General features: G+C 38.9%; 1 protein-coding gene across 6 annotated transcripts in view; it reads right to left on the reverse strand.

The window, feature by feature from the left end:
• Window positions 1-1,133: 1,133 nt before the first annotated feature.
• Window positions 1,134-26,569, reverse strand: part of LOC131064111 (diacylglycerol kinase 1) — a 76,763-nt gene continuing 51,327 nt past the window's right edge. For all 6 annotated transcript variants that reach the window (XM_057998134.2, XM_057998133.2, XM_057998135.2 and 3 more), the window contains one exon: window positions 1,134-1,663. In XM_057998134.2, coding sequence (XP_057854117.2) covers window positions 1,514-1,663 — 150 coding nt within the window. In that variant the 3' untranslated portion in view covers window positions 1,134-1,513. The remainder of the gene's footprint in view (window positions 1,664-26,569) is intronic.

Raw genomic sequence — 26,569 nt, forward strand, 5'->3', positions numbered from 1 at the left:
ATAGAATTACAATGATAGTTATACTAAAACATGAAATGTGAAAAGTTTATTTTTTGGACTGGTACTTCTAGTGATATATCGTACGTGCCAATTCAATTATTTGATCAACTATATAAAGTAAAACATGTATGAATAAAACATTTGAATTTCAAATATAATTATAATTATATAAAAACAAAAAGATTTTTTCTTTGTTAATTTTTATTTGATTAAATGTTTTATTATAGTAACAATTACCATTGTAAATGATGTAAATATTTGGAAATGTTTTCTTATCGTATATTATTAGATCGCAACTTTTAATTGCAAGAAGAAATCACACTTAGAATTAATTGATAATGAAAGGATTACAATCAATAGTGTCTTAATGCATAGTTTGTAACTGTTTATTGAAATTTTAAATGTTGCCTTGTTTCCTCATAGGGGAAAGATCCTCATTTTTGGTTACTTCTAAAGATGCCCCTCATAATTGTGCAATCTCTATCAGTATATCCAATCTAGATGCCTATGATGTTCTATCAAGTTGCTAAACATACAACATTGTAAGTTTTTGCCAAGGACAAGAGTCTGGAGAGATCGAACATCATTTATCTTCCTCTCATTTATTATGTTGGTTGGTTGATGTTCTTTTGATTATCATTATTGGAAAACTTCAACTTGCACAATTCATTTTTCTAATCAATGTTGAGGTTTGTTAATCGTGTGGAGGTAAAGTCATATTAAACCCGTGTCTAATTAAATAAAAAAATATTGTTTCAAAATCACTTTCTTTATTTTATAATCAATAGTATTTGTAATAAGCTCAAAAAGTGTGAAGATTACTATTATTTTGAGCTAATTATATGGTATATTAAATATTTGCAAATACTTTACTAATAATGGATTCAATAGTGTTGGATATCAATTGATACTATGCATATATCAATAATGTTTTGTAACATATTGTTTACAAATTCAAAATGAGTTGGATTCAATAGCCCTGCATTATAATGTAAAGCATATAGTATGTGCATAAGGATTTGCAGCATTGAATAAAGCAATCGAAGAAACTCAGAAATGTATGCCTACCTTCTTGCTTGTGCTATCACATGGCATTGAATTCTACCAAATTGAATGCTGAAGTAAAATTAAGATTTGTTCAAGTGACTTACATTTGAGATTTAATAATAACTGTTTACAAATATCAAAATTGCTTTTAAAAGTGGCTTCTAGTTCTGAAGCTGGATGTAGAATATGCAGTTCAGATACAATGGCTTTATAAAGCCTGAACTCTAATGATATTGTCACTGCTATACAGTCACGTATATTCCCATATACATAGTTTAAAAAATCATTCTGGCCAATAACAATTACATCTTTCTCAAAATTAAGATTGCAAAACTTCTATAAACTCTGACAAATAAATGAGCACCTTTTCAGTCAAAAATGTGTAACGGGCATGATGGATCTTCAAAAACAATTTCTGGGACTAACATCACAATAAAATTGCCATCAAACATCAGCACCATATCAGCTATGTTAAACGCAGAGCCATTTCTTGGAGAAGAACTCTTTTTTGTGCAGCATTAATTACACCTCCACATTCAGCATTCTCAAGCACCTCCGCCACAATTGCTGCCGCATGACCCAGAGGCTCCTCAGCAATCCTTTTCAACATGAAAGCCTTCACAAAATTAAACAAACGAAATCAACCTTCTGTTGTAGCCCAGAATACATGCATTAAAAAACATTAAATACATAATAGATGTGTAAAAACCTTTACAAACAGTAACAACTAAAAATGCCAATAAAATGGGGGTTCTTCCCATTGTGTGTTGGTTAAGCGGTGGTGTTGTTCTGACCACCAAGGTTCAAACCCCTACTGGGCTATTGTGATTGCATGACTTGTGCCTTCACCAATCCAATGTGCCCGCGGGTTTGAGCCTTTACATTGTTATATGGAGATGAGGTCCCCCGTTTGTGACCAATTGGTTCATAGCTCCGGGTCAAAAGCACTTCACGTGGAGCCAGAGGGCCCCTGTTTGTGACCTCATTGATTCATAGCTCCGGGTCAAAGTGTTTCACATGGAGCCAGATGGTGTGTCATGCCAGTGTCACTGGTCACATTAAAAAGTTTACCGGGCACTTGTTTAAAAAAAATGTCAATAAAACAACCCTTAATGTTTAATGTCATTAATGAGTCAGAGAAGAATTGGAATCCTTGGGGTGATCGATGGGGGCAAAAAATAGATTTTAAACTTCTGTTAGAAACCTTGAATTTGCTGAGCTTTGCAGCCCTTTACAAAGCTACATTTCACCGTAAGTACAGGCATTTTATCCTCTTCTATAGCTGTAAACTCTGCTCTTATCAGAGTGAAGAACCAATGATTAAATTGAAATTAAAAATTATCTCTTGCTTTCAGTACTGATGCTAAAAAAGGTAGTTCTTTGTGTTATGGTAAATCGATGTTGTATTAAACAATGGGGTCTCCTTAAATAGAAAAATACAATAAACGAAATAATCGTTAACTGAAGCCAGAAATAGAAACTAACTAATCTAACTAAGACAACTAGATGACCATTAACGAAACAATACATTATTCTAATACTTTGTTACACTTCCCTATCAATGAAGCTTCTTCAAGCCACAAGAAAGACTTTGAAAACCAATTAATCTAGAAGGCGGTAATTCTGCACTTTACTTCAATGCTGCTTAGAATCTTACAAATGATTAGCACTGCCTCTGAAGGCTGCTTCAAATCAGTTGTTCTCCTGCAATAAGGGCCCTGGCACTGACATTTGGTCCTCTTTTAAAGATTTCTGCACCTGGTGGAACTGAATCCTCCTCTTATGTAGTTATTAGTGCTCATGCTCATGCTCCACTATCAGGACTCCAACAGCACATTTTGTGTGTTAAAAACCTCAAATCACCTCAAAAGACAATCGCTGACTCTAGAGGATATCAATAAATTCCAATCTCCCTAATGCTGCAATTTATTAATGTGCTTCAGCCAAACAAACTTGGAAAAGGTCATCAGATTGAAATTAGGCCTTCTATCTTGTCTCTTGAAGCTTCTTTGTTGTAGAGTTTAATTCTGGGAAAAAGAAAACGAAAATCCATAATGAAACACCCTTGATTTTTTTTAAGTTACCAGATTAATCATGATATCATGGTCTTCTAAAATTTATTCAGCTACTTGTTCTAAATTCAATCCCAGTACCGACTAGAGTTGTTAAAACTCCATTTTGTTTTTAGAGGAAAAGACACCTAAATCTCATTTGAAGTCACAGAGAAAATTTACCTCCATAGTGGAGTTCTAGGAGTAATACTATATCCAAAAGTATTGAAAGGAATTTAAACGAAGCGAGTTATGAAGGAGATAATCCTTGGCTTGTTTTAAAACCAGCCCATGAAATACTGGAATACCTTCTTCAGGTGTGTAAAGTGCAGAACCTATGAATATATTGCTGCCACCTTTCCATCAAGGTAGTTAGGCTCGCATACACCTAAAGTCTAGCATGAGGTAAGAAGACCTTAGGATTCAGATTTGATTTGAACAAAGAAAAAGGATAAAGAAAGCTTCCAAAAAGGTAAATGAAGGGATGGGCAATCAATATTCAAGAAGACCAAAAAGATTTGTTGTTTCAACACCAGCGTTAAATCTACAGGAATGTGAAATTAAAGGACTCTGATCCAACTAACATCTAGCATGAGGTAAGAAGGCCTGAGGATTCGGATTTGATTTGAACGAAGAAAAAGGATAAAGAAAGCTTTCAAAAATGTAAATGAAGGGATGAGCAATCACCATTCAAGAAGATATAAAAGAATTGTTGTTTCAACACCAGCGTTAAATCTACAGGAATGTGAATTTAAAGGACTTTGATCCAACTAACAAGGAATGATGACAGCTAAGAAGGAATCAGAATAAAAAAAGATGAGAGAAAACTTTCACTTGTCATGACTACTACTTATCAAAAGCTTCTGTTCAACATGATAAGACTAATGTTTGCTCCTCAAAGGCAAATGCCAATTTTCTTTTTTTTTAAATGTAACTCAATTGATGAGGATGTTGCTATATTCCTTAATTCGCCATCCACAAAGGTTCAAATCCCCTCATGGTGCAATTATAAGGGATGAGACCAAGATCATGCCCAAGTGATTTCGGTGAAATGGATGCCTCTCAGTCCTCTCTTAGCCAGAGACATATCAGCTTAGACTCATTCTCACAATACCAACCAGTTGCAAGGATAAATTAACGTTACCTAGCAAAACAATATGGAGAAACATTTTGAAAGCCAATAGTTTTTACTTTCTCTTTTTTTATTGAGAAATGTGAGAGGATTGCAAGGAGTCTATCAGAAAAGGCAGAATTGATAGCATCTGAACCTGTGCTCCATGAAGCATGACTTCACATCTTTATCTAAGTGCTGAATTCAGATTAAAACCAGCAGAAAACATCTCAGCAAAAGGACATTGAAAATTAAAAATGTGAATCACTTGGCATTACCAATTATGTAAAAACCTATGTTACCCCGAGTTTTTGGGATGGGGATGGCAGGACGAGTTTCTGGGACGGCAATTTTTTTTGTCAATTTTGGGGACAGTGGGGGGACGGCAAAAGGGACGGCCATATAAAATATAGGGAAAATTTAAATTTTCATATGAAAAATAGATAAAGCATGTATATACACATTATATTCATATGAAAACATGGATAAAGCAGCTATATGTACATTATAAACCTTAATATACCACATTTGTGTTCAGAATTCATTGTCAATACTCGTTATACATTCATGATTCAGAATTCATTGTCAATACTCAATATGCATTCATAATTGAAAATTCATTGTCAATATGCCAGCATTTATTTGATTTGCTGAAAATTTGATTGCTTTGCTTAAACAATTATCGCCGGAAATAATTGTTTTTATTGCCAGTATCGCATATCCTTCCCTTTTAAATATATGAATATCATATGGTAAGAGATGAAATATTTATATCTTTCCCTTTTAAAGTTTTAAATATATCATATAGTCAAACATGAAATATGGCAACGATATGAATTATCACATAGTCAAGACTTATACTAATAATTTAATATCGTTGCCTTTTAAATTTTTAATAATGTTGTTATATGGAGCCTAATTAGACTTGGAAGTTAAATTTTCCCCACTTTTATTGGTGCAATCTATTAGCCATTTGGTGGAATTGATTATGTGTTGCATTGATGTTTTGTCATTGATGTCAACACTAGCCGTTTGGATGCTTTACCGGCACCCTTCTGGTCCCGGTAGGTTGAGTGGTTTCTCGTTAAAAAGGATCCGGCATGATCCGCTAGACTCCGGTATAGTTTGGTGATAGAATTGGCTTGTTCATGATACTGATGCTCATATTTGGAAAGTTGGTTTTGATCTGATGATCGGATGCTATCCTGCTTGCCTAGAAGCTTGGTTTATGGTTTCGGCGAGGGTTTCACCAACAGATATTTTGAATATCTTTGATGAATTGCATAAGTGGTGTTGGTGCAGCTTCTGGTGGAGTTTCAGGATGCTGTTGGTGATCATGTTCAAGACATGGCGGATGGAGATCATTGTTGTAGCGTGTGGGCCTATACTGGGTCCCGGTTGATCTAGGTTATGGATCGGCATTAATGTAACTTGTGGATAGGACCTATTGGTGTATTTCTGGGATGTCATATGTGTTGGATATTATTTGTTTGGCCTTAAGCCGACATGGTTTGTAATTATGTAATCGGTTTATTATATGGTGGCCGACCTAATTGTTTATGGTTGAGGGTTTGTATATATAGATGTAAGATCTCATTATAGATCATCATGGTTATTGTTAGAGGTCATGGTCAAGGAATGTAATGTACGAATAATGTAATATCATTCAGGAAGAGGAGTTGGTCGATCATTGGAGATCGAATTGGGTTTATGTAAGAACATTTAGTCCTCTGGTATTAAGCTTAACCGGAACTGTAATCAGGCATAGGAGATGCTATCTTTTGCAGTTCAACACTTCTCCGAATTGTAGTCTGGATTTCTATGTAATCAGTGAAGCTCCTTTTGTGATGAGCAGTGTGCTCTAGGCTGTGGGTAGGCTTCCCACCGTGGTTTTTCCCTTTACCGGGTTTTCTACGTATAAATCTTGGTGTCATGTGGATGGTTTTTATTCTATGATTATTGTTTATGCTTAATTGGTTTATCTGCTATTCCGGTATCAATGTTTTGGGTTCCGGTATTAAAGTTTAAACTGCTAATGGTTCCGGTAATCCGTGACAACTAATTCACCCACCTCCACCCCCCCAATCAGTTGTCTTCCAATTATTTGAACTGTCTAACAATTGGTATCAGAGCTTTGGTCCTCTCTACAGAAAGCTTAACTGCTTGAGGAAGATTCTATCGCTACTAACAATTCAAGTTCATACAGTTCTTCTGGAGCTATCTTTCAAAGGGGTATTCTGAGGCTTGATGGAACAAACTACACAGTATGGAAAATTCGGATGGAGAATCATCTGAGATGTCTTGGCAAGGAGATTTGGGAGATCACACAGAATGGTGTCACACCCTATAATCTGAGATCTAACAATCTTCCTCCGGCAAACCTGGACAAGGAGCTTGAGAATGATTGTAGAGCAAGAGAAGCCCTCTTGTGTGCACTTTCGGATTAGCAAATAATGGGATTAACCAACAAATTATCTGGAAAGGCTATATGGGATAAGTTGGAGACACTTAATGAAGGTGACCCTACAGTGAAGATTGTTAAACTTGATGGTTACCAGGTGAGATATGAAAACCTGAAGATGGAAGAAGATGAAAGAATTACTGCATTCATGGAAAGGGTAAATGAGATTGTTATGAGAATTCAATGTTGCGGTGGAACTCTGAGTGAAAATGAAATTGTTTCTAAAGTCTTGAGAGCCCTACCACCAGCTTACAAAATGAAGGCTACTGCTATTAATGAGTTGAGAACATTGGCTAATACATCTGTCAACAGAGATACTTTGGTTGGGAAACTATCTGTTTTTTAGCTTGAAGAATTTGGACCGTTCTGGAGCTGTGAAGACTGAACCTCTTTTCATGCATCTACATCTGCAACCGGTAAGCAAGACTAGAAAGCTTTGTATGCAAAGGAATTAGAAGATATGAAGAGAGAAGATGATGAGTTTGAGCAACTTGAAGCACTATTTGCTAGAAGAGTACCTAAAGGACCGATAGGAAGTAAGTATGAAGGAAAAGCACCTTTTAAATGTTTTGCATGTAATAAGATCGGTCATTTTGCATCTAGATGTCTTGAAAGAAATTTGAAATTTGGAGAAAGAGTTAGAAGATCATTTAAGCCTAACCTTGGATATCAGAACAAATATAAATACAAGAAAAACAAAAACAAATCATGCTACATAGTGGATGAGGAAGGCATTGATGATTCTGATGATGAACCGTCAGAAGACTCTACTAGTGGATCCGGCAATGGAAAGGAATGGGTGTTCCTGACTATCAAGGAAGATGATTCGGCATTGGAAGACAAGGCACTTGCTGCTAAAATTGAAGACAAGGATGAATGGGTAATTGACAGTGGTTGTTCACATCATATGACTGGAGATAAAGGGAAGTTTCTGTCTTTGCACGAATTTGATGGTGGTCTAGTTAGATTTGGAGATGACAAAGCATGTATGATCAAAGGAAAATGAGCTATATCATTGGATGGTAAGAACAATACTGACAATGTTTATTATGTTGAAGGTTTGAGGCATAATCTTTTGAATGTAGGACAATTGGTAGATAAGGGATTTCAATTACAGTTCAAGGATGGAAAATGCAAATCATTAATAGATTTGGCTTTGGAGATTGCAACTGGTACACAGACAAAAGGTAATATATTTCATTTGAACTCCGGTGAGAAGACATGTTTGATTACATAGATTGATGAGAGTTGGCTATGGCATAAAAGGCTATGTCATGTGAATTTTGATTGCATTGTGAAGATCGGTTCGACTAAGGCGGTTAGGGATATACCTAAGATTATGAAGCCCTATAATCCGGTATGTAAAGAATGTCAAATGGGTAAACAGGTCAGAACCTCTTTTAGGAGTATACAAGATAAATCAAATGATGTTCTTGATCTTATTCATACTGATTTGTGTGGCCCTGCTAGAGTTAAAAGTTTTCAAGGTGATAGACATTTCATGCTACTCATTGATGATTATTCTAAAATGATGTGGGTCACTTTTCTTAAAGAAAAATCTGAACCATTTGAAAAGTTTAAAATCTTTAAGGCTAAAGTGGAAAATAAGAAAGGATTGAAAATTAAATGTATGAGATCAGATCATGGTGGAGAATTCACATCCAGTGAGTTTAATAACTTTGGTGACAAGCATGGTACAAGAAGACAATTTTCTACTCCTTGGACACCTCAGCAAAATGGAGTTGTGGAAAAGAAAAACAGAACTATCTTGGATGCTACTAGAACAATGATGATGGAAGCTAGTCTACCTCATATCTACTAGAGAGAAGCAGTGAGTATAGCGGTTTTTACATTCAACAGAGTACATATCAAAGGAGAAACCGGTAAGACACCTTATGAATTATGGTTTGGCAATACTCCTACAGTTAAGTATTTCAGAATTTTTGGTCGTAAATGTTATATCAAGAGAGATGATATCATTGGGAAATTTGATCCTAGATGTGATGAAAGCATATTTCTTTGTTATTCTAATGAAAGCAAAGCATATAGATGTTATAACAAGAGATTGTTGAGAATTGTGGAGAGTGTTAATGTCAAAGTAGATAAGCAAAACAAAAGTCAAATCAGAGTTTATGGGAAGGAACCGGTAGTGGAAATGATTATATCTGAACCGGTAGCACCTTTACCGGAACAGAGAGTTGAACCAGTTACTCCGACAATATCAGAGAATTCTACAATAACAGAAAAACAGAGAAAAGGAACAGAAAGTCAGAAGATTCCTAGGTATGTGAGATTCAATCATTCAGAAGATCAAATCATTGGGGATAAGAGCAATGGAGTGATGACAAGAAGAAGACTGACAACTAATGAGGTATGTTTAATTTCACAAGTTGAACCGGTATCAATAATTGAGGTATGTAAAGATGAATATTGGTTGAAAGCTATGGAAGAAGAATTAGATCAGATTGAGAAAAATAACACATGGATCTTGGTTCCTTGGCCTAAAAATAAAAATGTTATTGGAACTAAATAGATTTTTAGGAATAAATTGAATAAAGATGGTCAAGTTATAAGGAATAAGGCTAGATTGGTTTGTAAAGGATATTCTCAGAAGGAAGGAATTGATTATGGAGAGACTTTTGCACCTGTAGCTAGGATTGAAGCTATAAGACTATTTCTTGCCTATGCTGCTTATAAAAACTACAAGGTTTATCAGATGGATGTTAAATGTGCATTTTTGAATGGGGATCTTGATGAGAAAGTTTATATTGAACAACTTGATGGTTTTTCACTATCAATTGACACGGATATGGTTTGCAAGTTAAGGAAAGCTTTATATGGATTGAAACAAGCACCTAGAGCTTGGTATGCAAAGTTGGATAAATATCTTTTGAAGCTTGGTTTTACTAAAGGAAGTGTTGACAGTAATTTGGATTACAAAATTACTGATGATGGTATTCTGATTATTGAAGTATTTGTTGATGATATCATTTTTGGAGAAGAAAAATTGTGCATGGAATTTGCTAACAACATGAAGAATGAATTTGAGATGACCACGATTGGTGAAATGAAATTTTTCTTAGGTTTGCAAATTACTCAAACTGACAAAGGTATTTTTATCTATCAAACTAAATATGCTAAGGAATTATTGAAGAAATTTGGTATGGGAAATTCTAAACCGGTAAGTACTCCTATAGTTACAAGTGAGAAATTGACAAGAAAAGATGTTTCTGCACCGGTAAATCCTACAAGGTACAAGTCTATGATTGGAGGTCTGCTTTATTTAACTCAAACTAGGCCTGACATTATGAATGTTGTTTGTATTGTTTCAAGATTTCAGAGTGATCCTAGACAAAATCATGAGACTGCGATGAAAAGGATTTTTAGATACTTGCAAGGTACATCAAAATATGGATTGTGGTACCCTAAGGATGATAACTTTACTTTATGTGCATATACAGATGCTGATTGGGCTGGAGATGTTGATGACGGGAAAAGCACTTCCGATGGAGCTTTCTTTCTTGGAAAGAAGTTGGTTTCATGTATCAGCAAGAAATAGTCATGTACTTCTTTATCTACTGTTGAAGCTGAGTATGTTGTTGTTGCTACTAACTGTACACAAGTTTTATGGATGAAGCAAATGTTAAAGGATATAAAAGTGGATTGTAATGCACCAGTAGTTATTCACTATGATAACTCTATCGCTATTGATATATCAAAGAATCTAGAATTTCATTCTAAAACAAAGCACATATCTATCAAGTATAACTTTTTGAAGGAGAAGGTGGAAGCAAATGAAGTTAGATTGGTTTATGTGAGCACTAAAGAGAAAATTGCAGATATTTTCACTAAACCTTTGCCCAAGGAATCATTTGAGTACCTAAGAGACAGATTGGGAGTTTCTACCCCTCCAGTAGAGACTTGATTGATGCAGTTTGGCATTAGTCTGGCATGCATTATCAGAGATACTATTCATTCTGGCACTGATGTAGGATGCTACTGCTCAGGGGGAGTAGTCAGCTTAGTGATTTAGTGGTTTATGTTTTTGCTTTGATATTTTTGTCAAATTTCTAGCATTGATGTCAAAGGGGGAGTGATATTGATATAAAAAAGAAAGTGAAAAAGAAAAAGTTAAGGGAGAGTGATTGTTGAATTCAGAGCTTTACAGAGATATTATTCATAGGGGGAGTTTGGTCTTTATTTTGTAGAGCTATATGTGGGAGATTGTTGGCTATCTTCCATTGGGGGAGACTTGTTTGGCATTTATTGGTACTTAGATGTTTTCCACATCTAATGTTGCCATCAATGCCAAAAGGAGAGATTGTTGGACATTTGGTGGAATTGATTATGTGTTGCATTGATGTTTTGTCATTGATGCCAACACTAGCTGTTTGGGTAGACTCTGATATAGTTTGGTGATGGAATTGGCTTGTTTATGATACTCATGCTCATATTTGGAGAGTTGGTTTTGATCTGGTGATCGAATGCTATCCTACTTGCCTAGAAGCTTGGTTTCTGGTTCCGACGAGGGTTTCACCGCAGAGCTTTTGGTGGAGATCATTGACGAATTGCATAAGTGGTGTTGGTGCAGCTTCTGGTGGAGTTTCAGGATGTTGTTGGTGATTATGTTCGAGACTTGGCAGATGGAGATCATTGTTGTAGCGTGTGGACCTATACTAGGTACCGGTTGATCTAAGTTATGGACCGGCATTAATGTAACGTGTGGATAGGAACTATTTATGTATTTCCAGGATGTCTTATGCATAGATGACACACTCGCAGAAAACTTGGCGAGTGACAAAAACTCGCCGAGTTTACCTGGCGAGTAGTAATGACTTCTACTCACCAGGAAAACTCACAGAGTTTTTAGCGAAAACTCGCAGAGTTTTTAGCAAAAACTCACCCGCGTTAGCATAACAGCTGAAAACGGCAAAAAATACATGCATTTTTTGTTTTTTGATATGGTTTTGGGCTGAGAAGGGGGAAACTCACTTGGAAGGGCCACGCCGAGAGCCCACTATGCCCTTAAGTAATCGCCGAGTTTTTTGCTCTGTCCGTCAGGATTCATATATGGAATATAACATTTAAGTATAAGAAAGAAGAAACATTTCTTATACTTTAAGTTATATTCCATATATATTGTCAGGATGTTTGAGAGTGGTTTTGGACCTCCAGGAGTTATAATGCAAAATCTAGTTTTTGGAGGATTCTTCAGTTTTCCAGACTTAAGTCAAATTTCAGGATCCTTCGGCGATGCCCCTTGACCCCAACTTGGGGGCGCTGCCCCCAAACCCCCGTCGAAAAATATAGGGGAAAACTACGCTAATGGAAGTAGGGAAAATTTAACCTCTGAATCTAATTAGGCTCCATATAACAACATAATTAGCATTGAAGAAATCTTGGTATTATACATTTTAGAGTTGAAAGTTTGAAACTATGAGTATGAATGATGAAATTTCAAATATGATGAAAGTTTGAAACTAGTTTTCGCTAGAGCTGGGAAGAGGAAGTTGTATTTACTTTTGGTTTTACAAAAACTATTTACTATTTTGCTTCCAGCGATCAGCATTTCTCATGAGGATGCGATTTTGTAGACACTTATTTTTTATTAAAATTAAGCATGTTTTTACGTTGCCGAGTTTTTCGCCGAGTTTTCACCGAGTTCTTTTCTCAGGGGCTTGGCGAATCGAGCCGAGTCGCGAGTAGTTCAACTATGGTCTTATGTGTTGGCTATTATTTGTTTGGCCTTAGGCCGACATGGTTTGTAATTATGTAATCGGTTTATTATCTGGTGGTCGACCTATTTGTTTATGGTCGAGGGTTTGTATATATAGATGTAAGATCTCATTGTAGATCATCATGGTTATTGTTAGAGGTCATGGTCAAGAAATGTAATGTACGAATAATGCAATATCATTCAAGCAAAGGAGTTGCTCGATCATTGGAGATCGAATTGGGTTTATGTAAGAAGATTTAGTCCTCTGGTATTGAGCTTAACCGGAACTGTACTCAAGCATAGGAGATGCTATCTTTTGTAGTTCAACACTTCTTCGGATTGTAGTCTAGATTTCTATGTATTCAGTGAGGCTCCTTTTGTGATGAGCAGTGTGCTCTAGGTTGTTGGCCTTCCTACAAGTGCAGGCCCCTCAATTGTAATTCACATACTACAGAAGTATTATTTGACTGCGGGTAGGGTTCCCACCGTGGTTTTTCCCTTTACCGGGTTTTCCACGTATAAATCTTGGTGTCATGTGGATGGTATTTATTTTGTGATTATTGTTTATGCTTAATTGGTTTATTTGCTATTCCAGTATTAATGTTTTGGGTTCCGGTATTAAAGTTTAAACTGCTAATGGTTCCGGTAATCTGTGACAACTGATTCACCCCCCCTCTCAGTTGTCTTCCGATTATTTGAACTATCTAACACAATCTCCAGCCAAATTATTCAACGAGGTTTTGGGAGCAGCGCCCTTGGCATGCTCCCTGTCACGGTACAAGGCGGGGTCGAGGCGCAGCGCCCCTGTGAGGGTTTTTGGGGGCAGCACCCCCAATAGCTCAAATGACTTATATTATTTTATTTGCATTTAATTGATTCCAGGCAAATAATTTGGGGCCAACATTACGAAAAAGATAATTTAAAAATATGACATTTTTTAATGTTTTTAACTAACCCCAGCCGTCCCCGGGATAGATTGGGGACGTCCCAGCTGTCCCCCATCCCCGGGGCATACGGACGTCCCCCATGGCTGGGGAAAAGGTCCCCCCATTTCCGGGACATCCCCAGCAAATTCCCACATTTTGGGGACGGGGGAGAAACATCTCCTGGGCTGTCCCCAAGTCCCCAACACGTCCCTGAGACCGGAACGGGGGTTTTCAAGCCGGGGACACGTCCCCGTATTACGTAGGTAAAAACGCTTAAAGAGACCCTCGATACTTTGAATGTGAATCTTCTAAGTGAGGGCAAACCTAAAAATGTGGATCACTTAGCAAAACCAATTATATCACAAGGTTCTAAGAAGCCCTGAATCCATTGAATGTGTTTTCAGCAACTTGGATTTGGGGACAGAGAAGAATCTTCAACTACAGATCACCATTCATTGTTCTCACTACCCATTTTCCCACAACTCAGTGCCTTGAGTTATCATGTTAGATTTCACTATACCCTATTAAATCTTGTCATTGTGCAGATATATCAGTTCTAGCCAAAGAATGAATTTCACGGTTCACCCACCTTGCTTGCTCCAACAGAAGCTTTTGAGGACCTTCAGCAATTTAGAGGCCAAATGTGATGGGAAAATGCAGGAGAAAAAGCAAATATACCACACTACAAGAATTTCATTAATAATTGTAACCTTCCAGGTAAAAAGGACATTAGAGCTACAACCTTAAACCTTCTTCTCAACTATAGTCATTATCAACATGCATTAATAATAAAAAGCTGCCTCATAGATGGGATACCAATTAATAAATAATTAGCCCTTGATTTGTAGATTTCCACCTTTGATTTAGCTAACATTGGAGGCCCATCTTGACTGGAAGGAAAACCTCATGTTTTTCTCTATTGAATACCACTCCAATGGTCCCCAAAAACAAGTAAGAGGCTGCAGTACTCTTATAGGTCTGTACAGATACCATAAAGCCCCATACAAGAAAGACACTTGTTTGGTACATATTAGATATTTTCATGTTTGTGAAGCTATTCTTTTATTTTCAAATGTCTGACCCAGAATTTCTTCATCAATTGATCTCCCCTTAAATGGTGTCCTCAGTCTGATTCCTCTGTTTAATAGCTTTAAGTATTCACCTTGTGTTCTCAGTTCTAAGTTCTAACGATGGGAACATTTAGGATTCACTAGGACAGAAATCTCAATCAAATACATAATAAGGACTCCGGCATGTTCAAAATGTATTGTCCCTTCTCAAATGACAGGCCTTAAGAAGTCAAATTCTAGCCTTTATTATTCCAGAGGCTAGAATAAATGAATAATAAGAGGGAATAATTAAAGATTATTAAGAGTAGCCCAAAAAGCTATAGTTGAAATAATAATTATTATAATCTTTTGTTGAGGTTCATTAAAAAGCAGTGAACCACGGGGACGCGTCCCCCGCCTTTTTGGGTGCGTCCCCCCGTCAGAGACGTCTCGGGGACGGGGGGACGGGGACGCGACGTCCCCCATCGTCCCGCCACCGCCACCCAAACGCCGTCGGGACGTGGAGACGTCCCCGCGTCTCCCAGGGAGACGTGGAGACGTCTGGGCGTCTCCGTGGGAGACGCCTAGGCGTCTCCCCGTCCCTCAAGAGACGTCCAGGCGTCTCTCGAGGGACGGGGAGACACCCAGGCGTCTCCCGCGTTCCCATGCGAAAAAAGACAGTTTTTTTATTTTTTTAAGTTTTTTTATAACATGTGCTTTTTTGGGGGGGGTTAAGGGGTAACCCTAATTGGACGTGGGCCCCACCCTACCCCCCAAAACAACACAAAAGCATGTTTATTTTGGATTTCACTCTCATTTTGGAAAACTGATTTTTTTTCCAGCAACTTGAAGAGGAGGAAATACTTGAAGAAGATTGATTGAAGGGGTGAGAAAAGTGACTGCAAGCGTGATAGGAGCTAGAAGAAGCAAGAAGAAGAGGAAGAAGAAGATTCTTCTACATTTTGGAGAGATTTTTCAAGCACAAGGTAGGGTTTTTCAACTTCTTCTTTTTTTTTTTTGTTTTACTTTCTGATTTTCATTGTTCTATGTCATTTTTGGTTTTTTTTTCCCTATTCATCTCAAGACTCAAAATGAGATTTGATGTTGAATCTTGAGGGCAAAATGATTCATCATTTTGCCCTCAAGATTCAACATCAAATCTCATTTTGAGATGAATAGGAAAAAAATTTAAAAATATATTGTTAAACAAGGCTGATTTTATTTTTATTTTTATTTTTATTTTGTGAAATGCAGTGTCAATTTGAAAATTTCACAATGAGCTCCCAAGGGACGAGTGAAGATAACATGGAAATCCATTCTCATAGTGAGAATGATTCAGAATATGAACCTGAAAATGAGGGGGTGACCATGGGGCTGATCCTGGAGCCCAATCTAGTTCTATGGCAAGTGCAGCAGCTAGTACAGGTTGCCCTTCAGAGTTGTTGGCACCATATGCTAGGGGTCATTTTCATCCTAAGTCTCCTCTAAAACAGTTTGCTTCACAAATATCAGTACAAGGCACTGCATCACATTCAAGTGGGGGAACAAGGAAGTGGAAGTGCAATATTTGTGACAGAGAATGGTTCGGTAGCATTAGCAGGGTGAATGCACACTTTCTATTTTGGAGAGGAAAAGGCGTGAAACATTGTAAGTTTTTGGAGGAACCCGAAAATATACAGTACAGAATTGAGTTTAACAGGCTTTGGGGGGTTCCAGATGACACAAATATTTCAATGCCTACTACTTTGTCTGCTAGGGCATCACTTCACGACAGCCAGAATGTGCCAGTGCCACATACTTCTCATGCTTCGCAGGCGGGAGGAATGATGTTTGGATCTCCATCTACTTCCACTTCTACTGCTGCCAGGGCTGGGAAACGTAGGTTGCATACACCACAGAGCAACCTATTGTGACCATTTCACACATCGCCCCATTAAAATGGGGACCCCCTCTTTTTGCTCGGTTTTGCCTGTCCTTCTCTCTGCTTTTAGGGTTTTGGGTAAGTGAGCGAGTCGTCTGGACTAGGGTTAAGCCTTAGGGTTTCCATTTTGATGTTTTTAAGCCAGAGTCCAGTCCATTTTGAATGATTATTTAGCATTCCTCCCGAAGGTTGCAATTTGTGAAATAGGGTGAATCTGTCAGGATGTCGAGTGAGTCTGTCTAGGTTTAGTCGGAATTTTGAAAGCAAGTCCAGATTTTGCCTAAGTGTTAATGATGGAATTTTGAAATTTTGTCCGATTGAATTTTTGACCAAATTTTGGAAGTTTTGATAATTGATCCCTGGCCTTGGAGATAACCTAATTTTGCCTTGTGAAGTGACTGAGAGCCTAAATTCTTGATATTTTGGCCTATAGAGGTAAAATCGCTCCTGTCCCTCTGTCAGGGACCAGGGCGAAATTGGTATTTTATGCATCTTGGTTATTAACTTGTTTCATTTGTCTTGTGCAGGGTCGCCAGGAGATGCAGTTGAACATAAATTGGAGGTTTTGAAGATTTTGAGACTCAAAGATGGCAAGTTTTTCAAGGTTTAAGGTCAAATCGCTCCTATCCCTTAGCCAGGGACCAGGGCGAAATGGCCTACTTAGGGCATTTTTGGCCTTAGTTGATCAAATTGAAGCATCAAGGATGCAATAAGGGATGAAATCAACATAATGGAGCGCTCAGACTTAGTCGTTTGCAATGAAAAGTTGAACATTTGCCCTTAAGGACAAAAATCGCTCCTGTCCCTCACTGAAGGACCAGAGCTTGTTTCTCAAAGTTGCACCGTCTTTGCAGGACCAAGATAATTTTTGGATTGGAAGAGATCAAGGAGGGCATCTTTTGTCCATTGAATATAATTTGAAGTAATTTGCAAACAAGGAAATGTGCTAAAATGACAAAATCGCTCCTGTCCCTCACTAAAGGACCGGAGCTTGAAATCCAAGATCACCTTATCCTTGCAAGATTTGAATGATTTCGCGATGTGAGAAGAACAAGTAGAGTACGCTTTATCCGTTGAATATAACTTGAAAGGGCCACCATGGAGAAAATCGACCCAAGAAGTCAAGTTCGCTCCTGTCCCTCTCCCAGGGACCAGAGCGATTTTCTTAAAAGGCAAGTTTTTGGCAAAGGTGAAGTGAGTTTTAAGTTTGAGGCAAATAAAAGAAGGCGTAACCACTCTATTGAAGATAATTTTGAAGATTGCTAAGAGCAAGTGAAACTTATTTTGCCCAAGGCGCTCCTGTCCCTCACCCAGGGACCAGAGCGATTTCCTCATAAGGCAAATTTCTCGCAAAGTTAAAACGAGTTTCATGTTGGAGATGAGTGAAGGGGAGCATAATGAATCCATTGAAGATAGTTTTAAACGTTGGCAAAGAATGATTGAGCCTATAATTGCCAGATCGCTCCTGTCCTTCAGTCAAGGACCAGGGCGAAATTTAGATTCTCAAGTCTTTTCCTTCGAGTTTAGGTGAATCCAAGCCAAGGCACAAGGTGGCGAAGATGTTGGAAATGCTTCGAAGAAAAGTGAAGTTACAAAGACCACGAAAGGTGATGAGAAATGGCCAGAGCGCTCCTATCCCTCTCCAAGGGACCAGAGCGAAATCTTCAAAAAGACATAAAATGCTTGCATTGCAAAGTACTATTTCTTGCATCCAGGACTCAAGGTGGAAGGGAAAATGATATCCTACGTTTACAAAGCAATTTAAGGTTGATATGATCAAGGATTAGTACAAAGAACAAAAGTTCGCTCCTGTCCTTCAGTCAAGGACCAAGGCGATATTCATTAAAACAATCATTTCCTTCCTAGACCACGCCAAGGCAAAGTTACACAAGATCGAAGATGTCTTTAGGAAGATGGTGAACAAGGAGTTAACGTCAGAAGTCGACAATTTTGAGCTCAAATACAAAGTTCGCTCCTATCCCTCACCAAGGGACCAGGGTGAAAATCACTTGAATATCGAGTTTGCTTTACAAAGGACGAGTTAAACATGCGCAAGACAAACAAGGATGATCACTCCTTACCCTGCAAATTGATTTGATGATTTAAAAGACAAAGACCAAGGAAGAAAAGCAAAAATCGCTCCTGTCCTTCAATCAAGGACCAGGGCGAAAATGGTTCAAAGAGGCATTCGTTCAAAAGATCAAATAGATCAAGCTCAAGGTTCCCAATTAAAATGCCAATTTGGACGTAAAGGAAGTGACTTTGAACGTGAAAATCGATCCAAAATGCATGGGTGCTCCTGTCCCTCTCCCAGGGACCAGAGCGATATTGGTTAATGTCCCAAATTCCTCCAATGGTTAGGCGCCAATATTTTCGAATTGCATTAAATGCTAAAATTCGATAAAACTTGAAATATTTAATTAAATTGGCATTTAAAATAGCACATAAGGCATTTAATTAATTAATTTAGCCTTTTTTAAAATCGAAACTATTAATTATGAAGGCGTTTAAATTAATTAATTATTAAATTAAATAAAAAAGAGAGTGCTTGGGTTCTATTTTAATGTTTATTTCCAAAAGTCGGCCTCCTTTTTATTTAAATTTTGTTATTATTTGCCTTATTTCAAAGTCGGCCTATGGGCAAGTAAAGAGGTGAGCGCCTATATAAGAAGGGGTACCTTGAAGCATTTTAAATCATCATTTAATCATTCATTCACATGCGATTTTGGAGAAGCAATAGAGGGAGCGAATTTTAATCCAAGGAAGAGTGCGAATTTTACTAGTGGTGGGAAGTGGAGCGAATTTTCCCTCAAGCGTTGAAGATCCCAAAGGTGGTGGAGTTAATAAGGAAGGCGCATTTGCTAGAACAAGCTCACGTTGAAGACTTCAATCTTCGTTTTGCCTAGGCGAACTTCCTTAATTTTACGTTCTTTCTTAGAGTTAGCTCTCAAAGTGAGGTATGGCGAAGATTCCCCTTGTCCAATTTTGAATTTTAAAAATCGTCCTAGTCTCAATCTTGAATTTTGAATTTTGAAATTTTGAATTTCCAGTATCTCAATCGTATTTAGGAAATGATAACTCAAAGACTTATCATGAGGTTTCCTAAATTCAATCTTTAATCTAATCTATACTTCTATATTGCAAAATCTATTACTTATTAGTTATTATGAAATGTTGTGTAGGTGTTACGATGGCGACCCCGAAGGCAGGAGCATCTACCAGTCGTCCAGCTCTCTTGAGGGAAGATCAAAAGAATGAAGAATCGGAGACCAAGATCGTGTCGAAATGGAGCAACATTGGAGATACCAACTTAGGAAACTTCAGTACGAAGAAGTTTCGAGAGGTCCCTTACATTGGCAAACCATCACCTGTTGCAAGAAGAATAATTGAAAGTGGCATCATTAAGGCGGCCGGCTTCCCTCCAGCAATCCAGTGCCATGAATTGATGATCGAGTGTGCTTGCCATTATGATCCAGAGTCAAGATCGATCGTGTCCAAGGAGGGAAACACTTTGGCTTACCTTTCAGAGGAGGCTATAAGTGAATCTTTCCATCTTCTGGAGCATAGAGATATGATCTACAAAAGCTTAGAAGGAGCCAGGTCCATGTACGAAGATGATCCAGACACTTGCCTAAGCATCATCAATAAGAATTGGTTACTCAAGAGTCGTCCTCGCCTGAGCAAGATTCCAAACACACCACATAGGATCGACTTCCAGGAGGAGTACAGAGATTTAATAACACTACTCAACCGAGTCACAGGGGCTCCTCAAACCTTCTATTTTGAGAAGTGGATGTTCTACTTCATCCAAGTGATAGTTCAGGGAAAAGGAACAATTCATTGGGCTAGAATGATTAGCCATTGCTTGGACGTACAGTTAAGGAGACTGAAGGCTACCAAGTCCTTCCACATGAGTTCATACATCATATATGCCTTGATCAGGAGCTTTGAATATGCAGGACTACCTCACAGAGGAGTGATTGGAAGAGGGCCCGGGGAGGTCAGAGTTTGTGATTCCTATGTTCACTTGCATCATCCGCCAGGAAGTGACTACAAGTTAGTCAATGATACCTTCACTATGAACATCACTAGGACATTGCAAGGCGGAATTCACAATCGGCTATCTCAGGATGCACAAGAGCTTGTAAAGAGGTACGGTGCTTGGTTTATCCAATTTTCGAAATTTACATATATTAGAGTTCATGGATGTCCTTCACCTCCATACATGTTGCCGAGATATCCGACAGACAAAATAGTGTTACTTGAGGTAACTAGACAGTTGGCAGCTTATGCAAAGGCATTCAGACACAGACATGGAAATGGAGTTCCTATGCCTATCATATTAGGGAATTCAGTTGAGGTATGTCCTAATGCTCTAGCCATGGATGATGCAGAGAAGGAGTTAGCTTTATATTCATTTTCATTCTTTGCCATGAGAGAGAGCTTTGATCCTTATGGGTATATAGAGGAGACAGTCGGTAGAAAATACAAGCATGAGTTTCAGATAGAAGACTTTGTGATGAATCTCTCAGATGATCTTGAAGTGAAAAGAAAGATGCATTCCAGATTGCCTTTAGACTTCATCAGGAAATGCAAAATTTACAGAGTGGCCGACCAAGCTCAGGACAGTGGCAGACATCTCCAATCATCTTATGACCGAGAAAGCAAAGCAGTGAGGCTAGATTGGAATGAACTCGAGATTGTGGATCTAGATGCTTTGATGGCTCCAGTTTTGTCTTGTACTCGCAGATGGGTTGATGTGCAACATCAAAAGTTGAGAGAGCAGGGCATATCTATGACTTTTATTTTGGAGGAAAGACCAGCAGAAGGAGGAGAAAGTGTAAGTGAAGGTAATCCTAATCCCAGAAGCACAAGTGAAGGCAACCTTCGAAGCGTAAGTGAGGGTAATCCTCATCCTAGAGGATCAAAGAGGAAAGAGAGACCTGAGAAAAGAGAGTCCTCCAAGAAGAAGCAAGAGGCCAACCGAGATCGTTCATCCGACACATCTTCTCGACGAGAGAAGAGGGCACTTGAAATGGAGGAGTCTATGGAATCAATGGTACAGAACGATAAACAGGAAGAAGGACAGGCACCTCAAAGATCACCAAGTCGATCTCTCCAAGTTAATGAGCTACATGAAGACAAGAACGATAACGAAGTGACATCTCCTCTCAGAGAAGAAGAAACGTTGCCTAAGGAGATACAGGTTAGAGAAACAAGATCTGCCATCCCAGATTGGTTAAAGGAGAGACTAACAAGGGTGATTGTGATCGAGGACGAAGATAAAGTGATTGATTTAGAGAGCCTTGTTGGAAATTCTCAGGAAGTGACAGAAAAGAGGAAGGCTACTAAGATGTCCAAGATGATCAGAGATGAGACAGGATCCAGGAAGTTGCAGATAGCTACACCGGCAGTGGACAAGTATGAAGGTGAGATCCTCGCAGAGGAATATGATGTAGAGACATTTGAGCTTGGTCCATTCACAGCCGAGCAGACACTGGATGAGGCCACCGATTCGTTTGAAGCACTAAAAGACAAGCTTAGGGAAAAAATGGAGAAAAATAGAAAGCTTGAGAGAGAGGTCGGTGCATGGAGAGGTTACTTTAGCCATCTCAATCAGCCTTTGGGACGTCAGGATCCAGCAGTATCTCCTGTGCAGGCACTTCCCCTTGAATCAGTTGGTGAGGCAGAGAGAGTCAGGAGTTTGGTCCAGCTTATGAGCTCTTGGATTGACAAATCCCATACAGTTGCTATTGAATTTGCAACAAGAATGATGCAGACCATTCACCGAGCTATCCAGGTTCTTGAGATCATCCACAACCTAATGATAACGGTAGCTGCCTTTGCTCATACTAAAGATGTTATCATTCCTGTCCTGCAAGTAATCAGACAAACATCAAGGAAGGTCCTAGCACAAGAAAAGATAGTGGATGGAGGACCGCATAGTTTACTTCAGTGGTCAACCTTACCCCAGATGAAGGAGGTTCTCTTCGAGGACATTAGTACCAAATGCAATCATGTTGAGGAGGTCATCCATCCGATCCAGGATAGAGTGTTTGAGGTATTATGTACTATTCTTGGCAGGAGGATCGAAGTTGAGACAGATGTGGATTTACAAGAATTGGAAGAAAGGGTCAAGGTCATCTTTTGCAAAGATGCGAATGTTATCACAGATGAGCAACAGGACCAGATGTTTGCTACTATGCCCCTGATCGAGAAGATCAAAGAACTTGAACCTGAATGGGACGCTGCTCTTCTCAAGGCTTTCGATCAGGTCATCCACTTGGAGGAACGAATGAGGAATCTTCCCGAGATTCCAATTGCTGAGATCGAAGGAATCGTATCTAGATTCATTGCATATGCTAAAAAGGAGCATTGGAAAGGGAATAAGATTCTAGAAGAAAGGTTGTTATAGATGACATGGCACCTTAATTGTCATTGGTCTATGTTTCCTAGATTTTTGTGCCAAATTTAATATTTGGCTATGCATTTAATATTGTTCAATAAAAGGGGAACTATTTGTAATAAACCCTAATTAGGGTTTAGGTGTCATAATCTTGGCCATTGATCTTCTTTCTGATCTGGACCGTTCATTGTAATTGAGGATGCTATATATACCCTCACTCCTTTTCCTTTTGTCATGAGATATTAGAGAATTAGAGAGAGATTAGAGATTAGCAATTAGATAAGAGCAAATTACTTTGTAGCAAGATTGAGCTTTGAAGAAGGAATTTCAAACAATTGTTGTTTATGATGGCTTTGAGATCAATAAAATATTGAAGTTATGGTGTTTTATTGCAATTCTTGTGGTTATCTTCATGGTTGTTTACTTTCTTGAATCATTCTCAGTCAAAGTAATGTTTAAGTTTGAAGGACTAAGTGTTGGGCTTGATCTTTGGTGAGATTCACTTTCCAAACCACTAGCTTCTTGCTGATTGTAGGAACGCCTTGCGTGGTCAACTGGAGAAACTTGAATAACCTAAACCTTCAATCGTCATTGAACTTTGGATATGTGCCTTTGTGGTAGTATCTATGATCCTTGATGAATTGAAAGATCATTTGTTACCTTAGAAGATCGCATCAATTTCAGTTGAGTTGTTATTTTATGGCAATATTGAAGTTGGTAGAATCTTGCCAAGTCCTGTCCACATTAAGTCATTCTTAGGATTAGATTAGAATTTATCTCTTGCAAGCCCTACTCTTTTGATCTTTTTTGAGAATTTGTTAGTATAGGAAATTCTATTTCGGAAACGTAAGGCCCCTTGATGAAACAGCAATCACAACGACCACTGGTGCTTATCCACACGTAGAGACCCTACATAAAAGAACATTGGAGTCACCCTAATTGATCCTTTTTTGCGACATCTTCAGCAATCAGAGACTTTATTCAAAAGAGGATAAGGTACCCTTGGGTATTTTATTCTGTGTATGATTGCGTACAAAATACACGTCAACACAACCCCATTGCTGATATGTTTAATGTGCAGCTGAGAGATGAGATAGATGAATCCATTGGCAATTTCTTCTTTGCCAATGGCATTCCATTTCATGTTACACGGTCTCCATATTATAGGAAGATGATGGATATGGTGGCCAAGGGAGGACCATCTTATGTGCCACCAGGGGAGACGAAAATGAGGACCTCGATCTTGGATAAAAGCTATTCCAAGATCAATATTTTGATGGAGAAGATGAAGGCATGTTGGGCGGCATCGGGGTGCAGCATAGTTATGGATGGGTGGACGAACATTAGCCATCGTCCACTCATCAACGTCATGGTCACATGTGCAGAGGGCCCATACTTCCTTAGAGTAGTTGATTGTACAGGGCATCGTAAAGATGCTGATTTCCAGTTTCAGGTCCTCAGGGAGGCTATTGAGGAGGTTGGGCCACAAAATGTGGACCAAGTAGTGACAGATGCAGCCTATGTGTGTAGAGCAGCAGGGAGACTCGTTGAGGCAGCCTATAGACACATTTGGTGGACCCCATGTTGTGTGCATGCCATGAACAATGCACTCAAGGACATGGGGAAGATTGACTGGATTAGAGGAGTGGTCACCGATGCGAGAAATGTGCAGATGTTTATCTGCAACCACCACACTTCACATGCACTCTTCAGGACCTTCGCGAAGGAGGAGTTCTTGAAACCAGTTGAGACTAGATATGCATCCTATTTCATTCTCTTGGAGAGAATGATTGAGTTGCAAGAGGCATTGCAACTCATGGTTATGACTAATGAGTGGAATAGGTGGGCTGAGGCCAAGATAGAGCAGGGGAGAAGGGTGAAGGAGATAGTGAAGAGTGATGTGTTTTGGACTGATGCGAAATACATTGTCTCCATCATTTCTCCAATATTCCAGGTGATCAGATATGGGGATGGGGATGCACCTAACCTTGGAGAGGTGTATGAGTGCATTGACTCTATGCTTGACCAGATGAGGGTTGTTGTGCGAGTGAAGGACCCCTCTCTAGCATTCTACAATGAGCAAATTCGGCCTATCATTCAGAGTAGATGGGACAAGTTGAACACTCCTTTGCATATGGCTGCCTTTGCCTTGAATCCTAAGTGGTACAAGGCTAGACCGGGTGGAATGACACCGATTGAGGATGATGAGGTGAAGGCGGGTTTCTTTAGGTGCATAGAGAAGATGTTTGATTCCAGAGATGCCGACACAATGCGCACTGAGTGGGGAAGATTTGCCACTCTTAGAGGTTATTCAGATGCGGCAAAGATGGATATAGACACTATGGCACAGGAGGACCCACTTTTGTGGTGGACTTGTCATGGCCCGAAATCTTTGACCACCACTCTAGCCATCTGTCTGCTATCCCAGGTTTCCAGTTCTTCAGCTGCTGAGAGGAACTGGTCTACATATAGCTTCATCCACTCTCTTAAGAGGAACAGACTTACCTCTAAGAGAGCAGAGAAGCTTGTGGTTGTACACAGTGCTTTGCGTCTCATTGACCGCAAGACACTTATGTACAAGGAGAGTCCAGCAGCATGATGGGATGTAGAGCCAGAGGAGCCTTCACAGATTGATGAGGATGATCCTACCACTTCAGATGCAGGGCTAGTTGGTGTGAGCTTGAGGGACCTTGATCCTCAGGAGTCCAGCAGTTCCAGTGAGGAGGAGTTCGCAGATGATTAGAGGCCTCCATTAGCTACAGTTTGAGTTTTCACTTTTCAGTTTTGTCATTTTGTATTTGACTCGTCTCTTTTGTAATGCTATTGCTACACGTATTTGTATTTGGCTACTCATTGTAATGATGAATCATGTAATCATCTTTATTATTATAGACTTTGCAATGGCATCAGATATTCATATTTTTCGTTTTCCTTTTTCGATATTCATATGATAGAAATGAGAAATCTCCAATTTGACAATTTCATTTGTCAAATTTTATTTACTTTTAGCAATTAGTTACATATCACTAATCTAAGTAATCTTGGTATTTCCTATAGTTTCATTTGAAATCTAATTCTTATACTGTTATACATCTTTTCAAAACTAGTTTTTCAAGTACTATATGTATATATATGAGCACCACCACCCCACCACCCCCCCGCCGCCGTCCCCCCCGCTGTCCCCCAATTTAGGCCCTTGGTCCCCCCGTCCCGGAAACGCGTCCCCCTCGTCCCCCCGTCCCCAACGCCCGTGGAACACTGTTAAAAAGGGGCTACTTTTAATAACAACATTAAATGACTAGGTGGGCACCATGGTGGGATATTTAATAATTATTAACTATTCATTAAATGCCTAAGTCGACTCAAAAAGAATTATCTAGAAGCATCAATTTCTGGAAGGTTCATTTGCACATTATAAAAAGGGGTTTGATGTTATTGTTCTGCATTATGATGAAGATCTGTTTTCTCCATTGATTAGCAGTGATCTGCAAGTCAGCTTTTGCACAGGACAAAACCCCTGTATTGTCTGGTCTGGACGGAACGCAAGCCCAGTGGAGGCATATTTCATGGTGAAATCAAGCAAGGAAGGCTGTGACTCATGATATAAGGTTAGCGCTGTGAGAATAAGGAGAGTTTACAGCGATTTTGGCATTCATTCCTCAAACCCAGATAATGCATTCCACAGTCTGAGAACAACCATCAGAACGGCAGCAATTATCAGCTTCAATTGCAGATAATCAGACTGGTGCAGGCAGAAATAACTCAATCACAGCTGTAATATTGAGGGTCTGGTATAAATCGCCAGGGATTGAAGTCTTCCAGGGGCTGCGATCTCTTTACCAGCATCATCTGCATGCCTAGGATTGAAATTCTTGAGTGTC

The sequence above is a fragment of the Cryptomeria japonica genome, chromosome 5, assembly GCF_030272615.1.
Source record: "Cryptomeria japonica chromosome 5, Sugi_1.0, whole genome shotgun sequence".
Taxonomy (NCBI): Eukaryota; Viridiplantae; Streptophyta; class Pinopsida; order Cupressales; family Cupressaceae; genus Cryptomeria; species Cryptomeria japonica.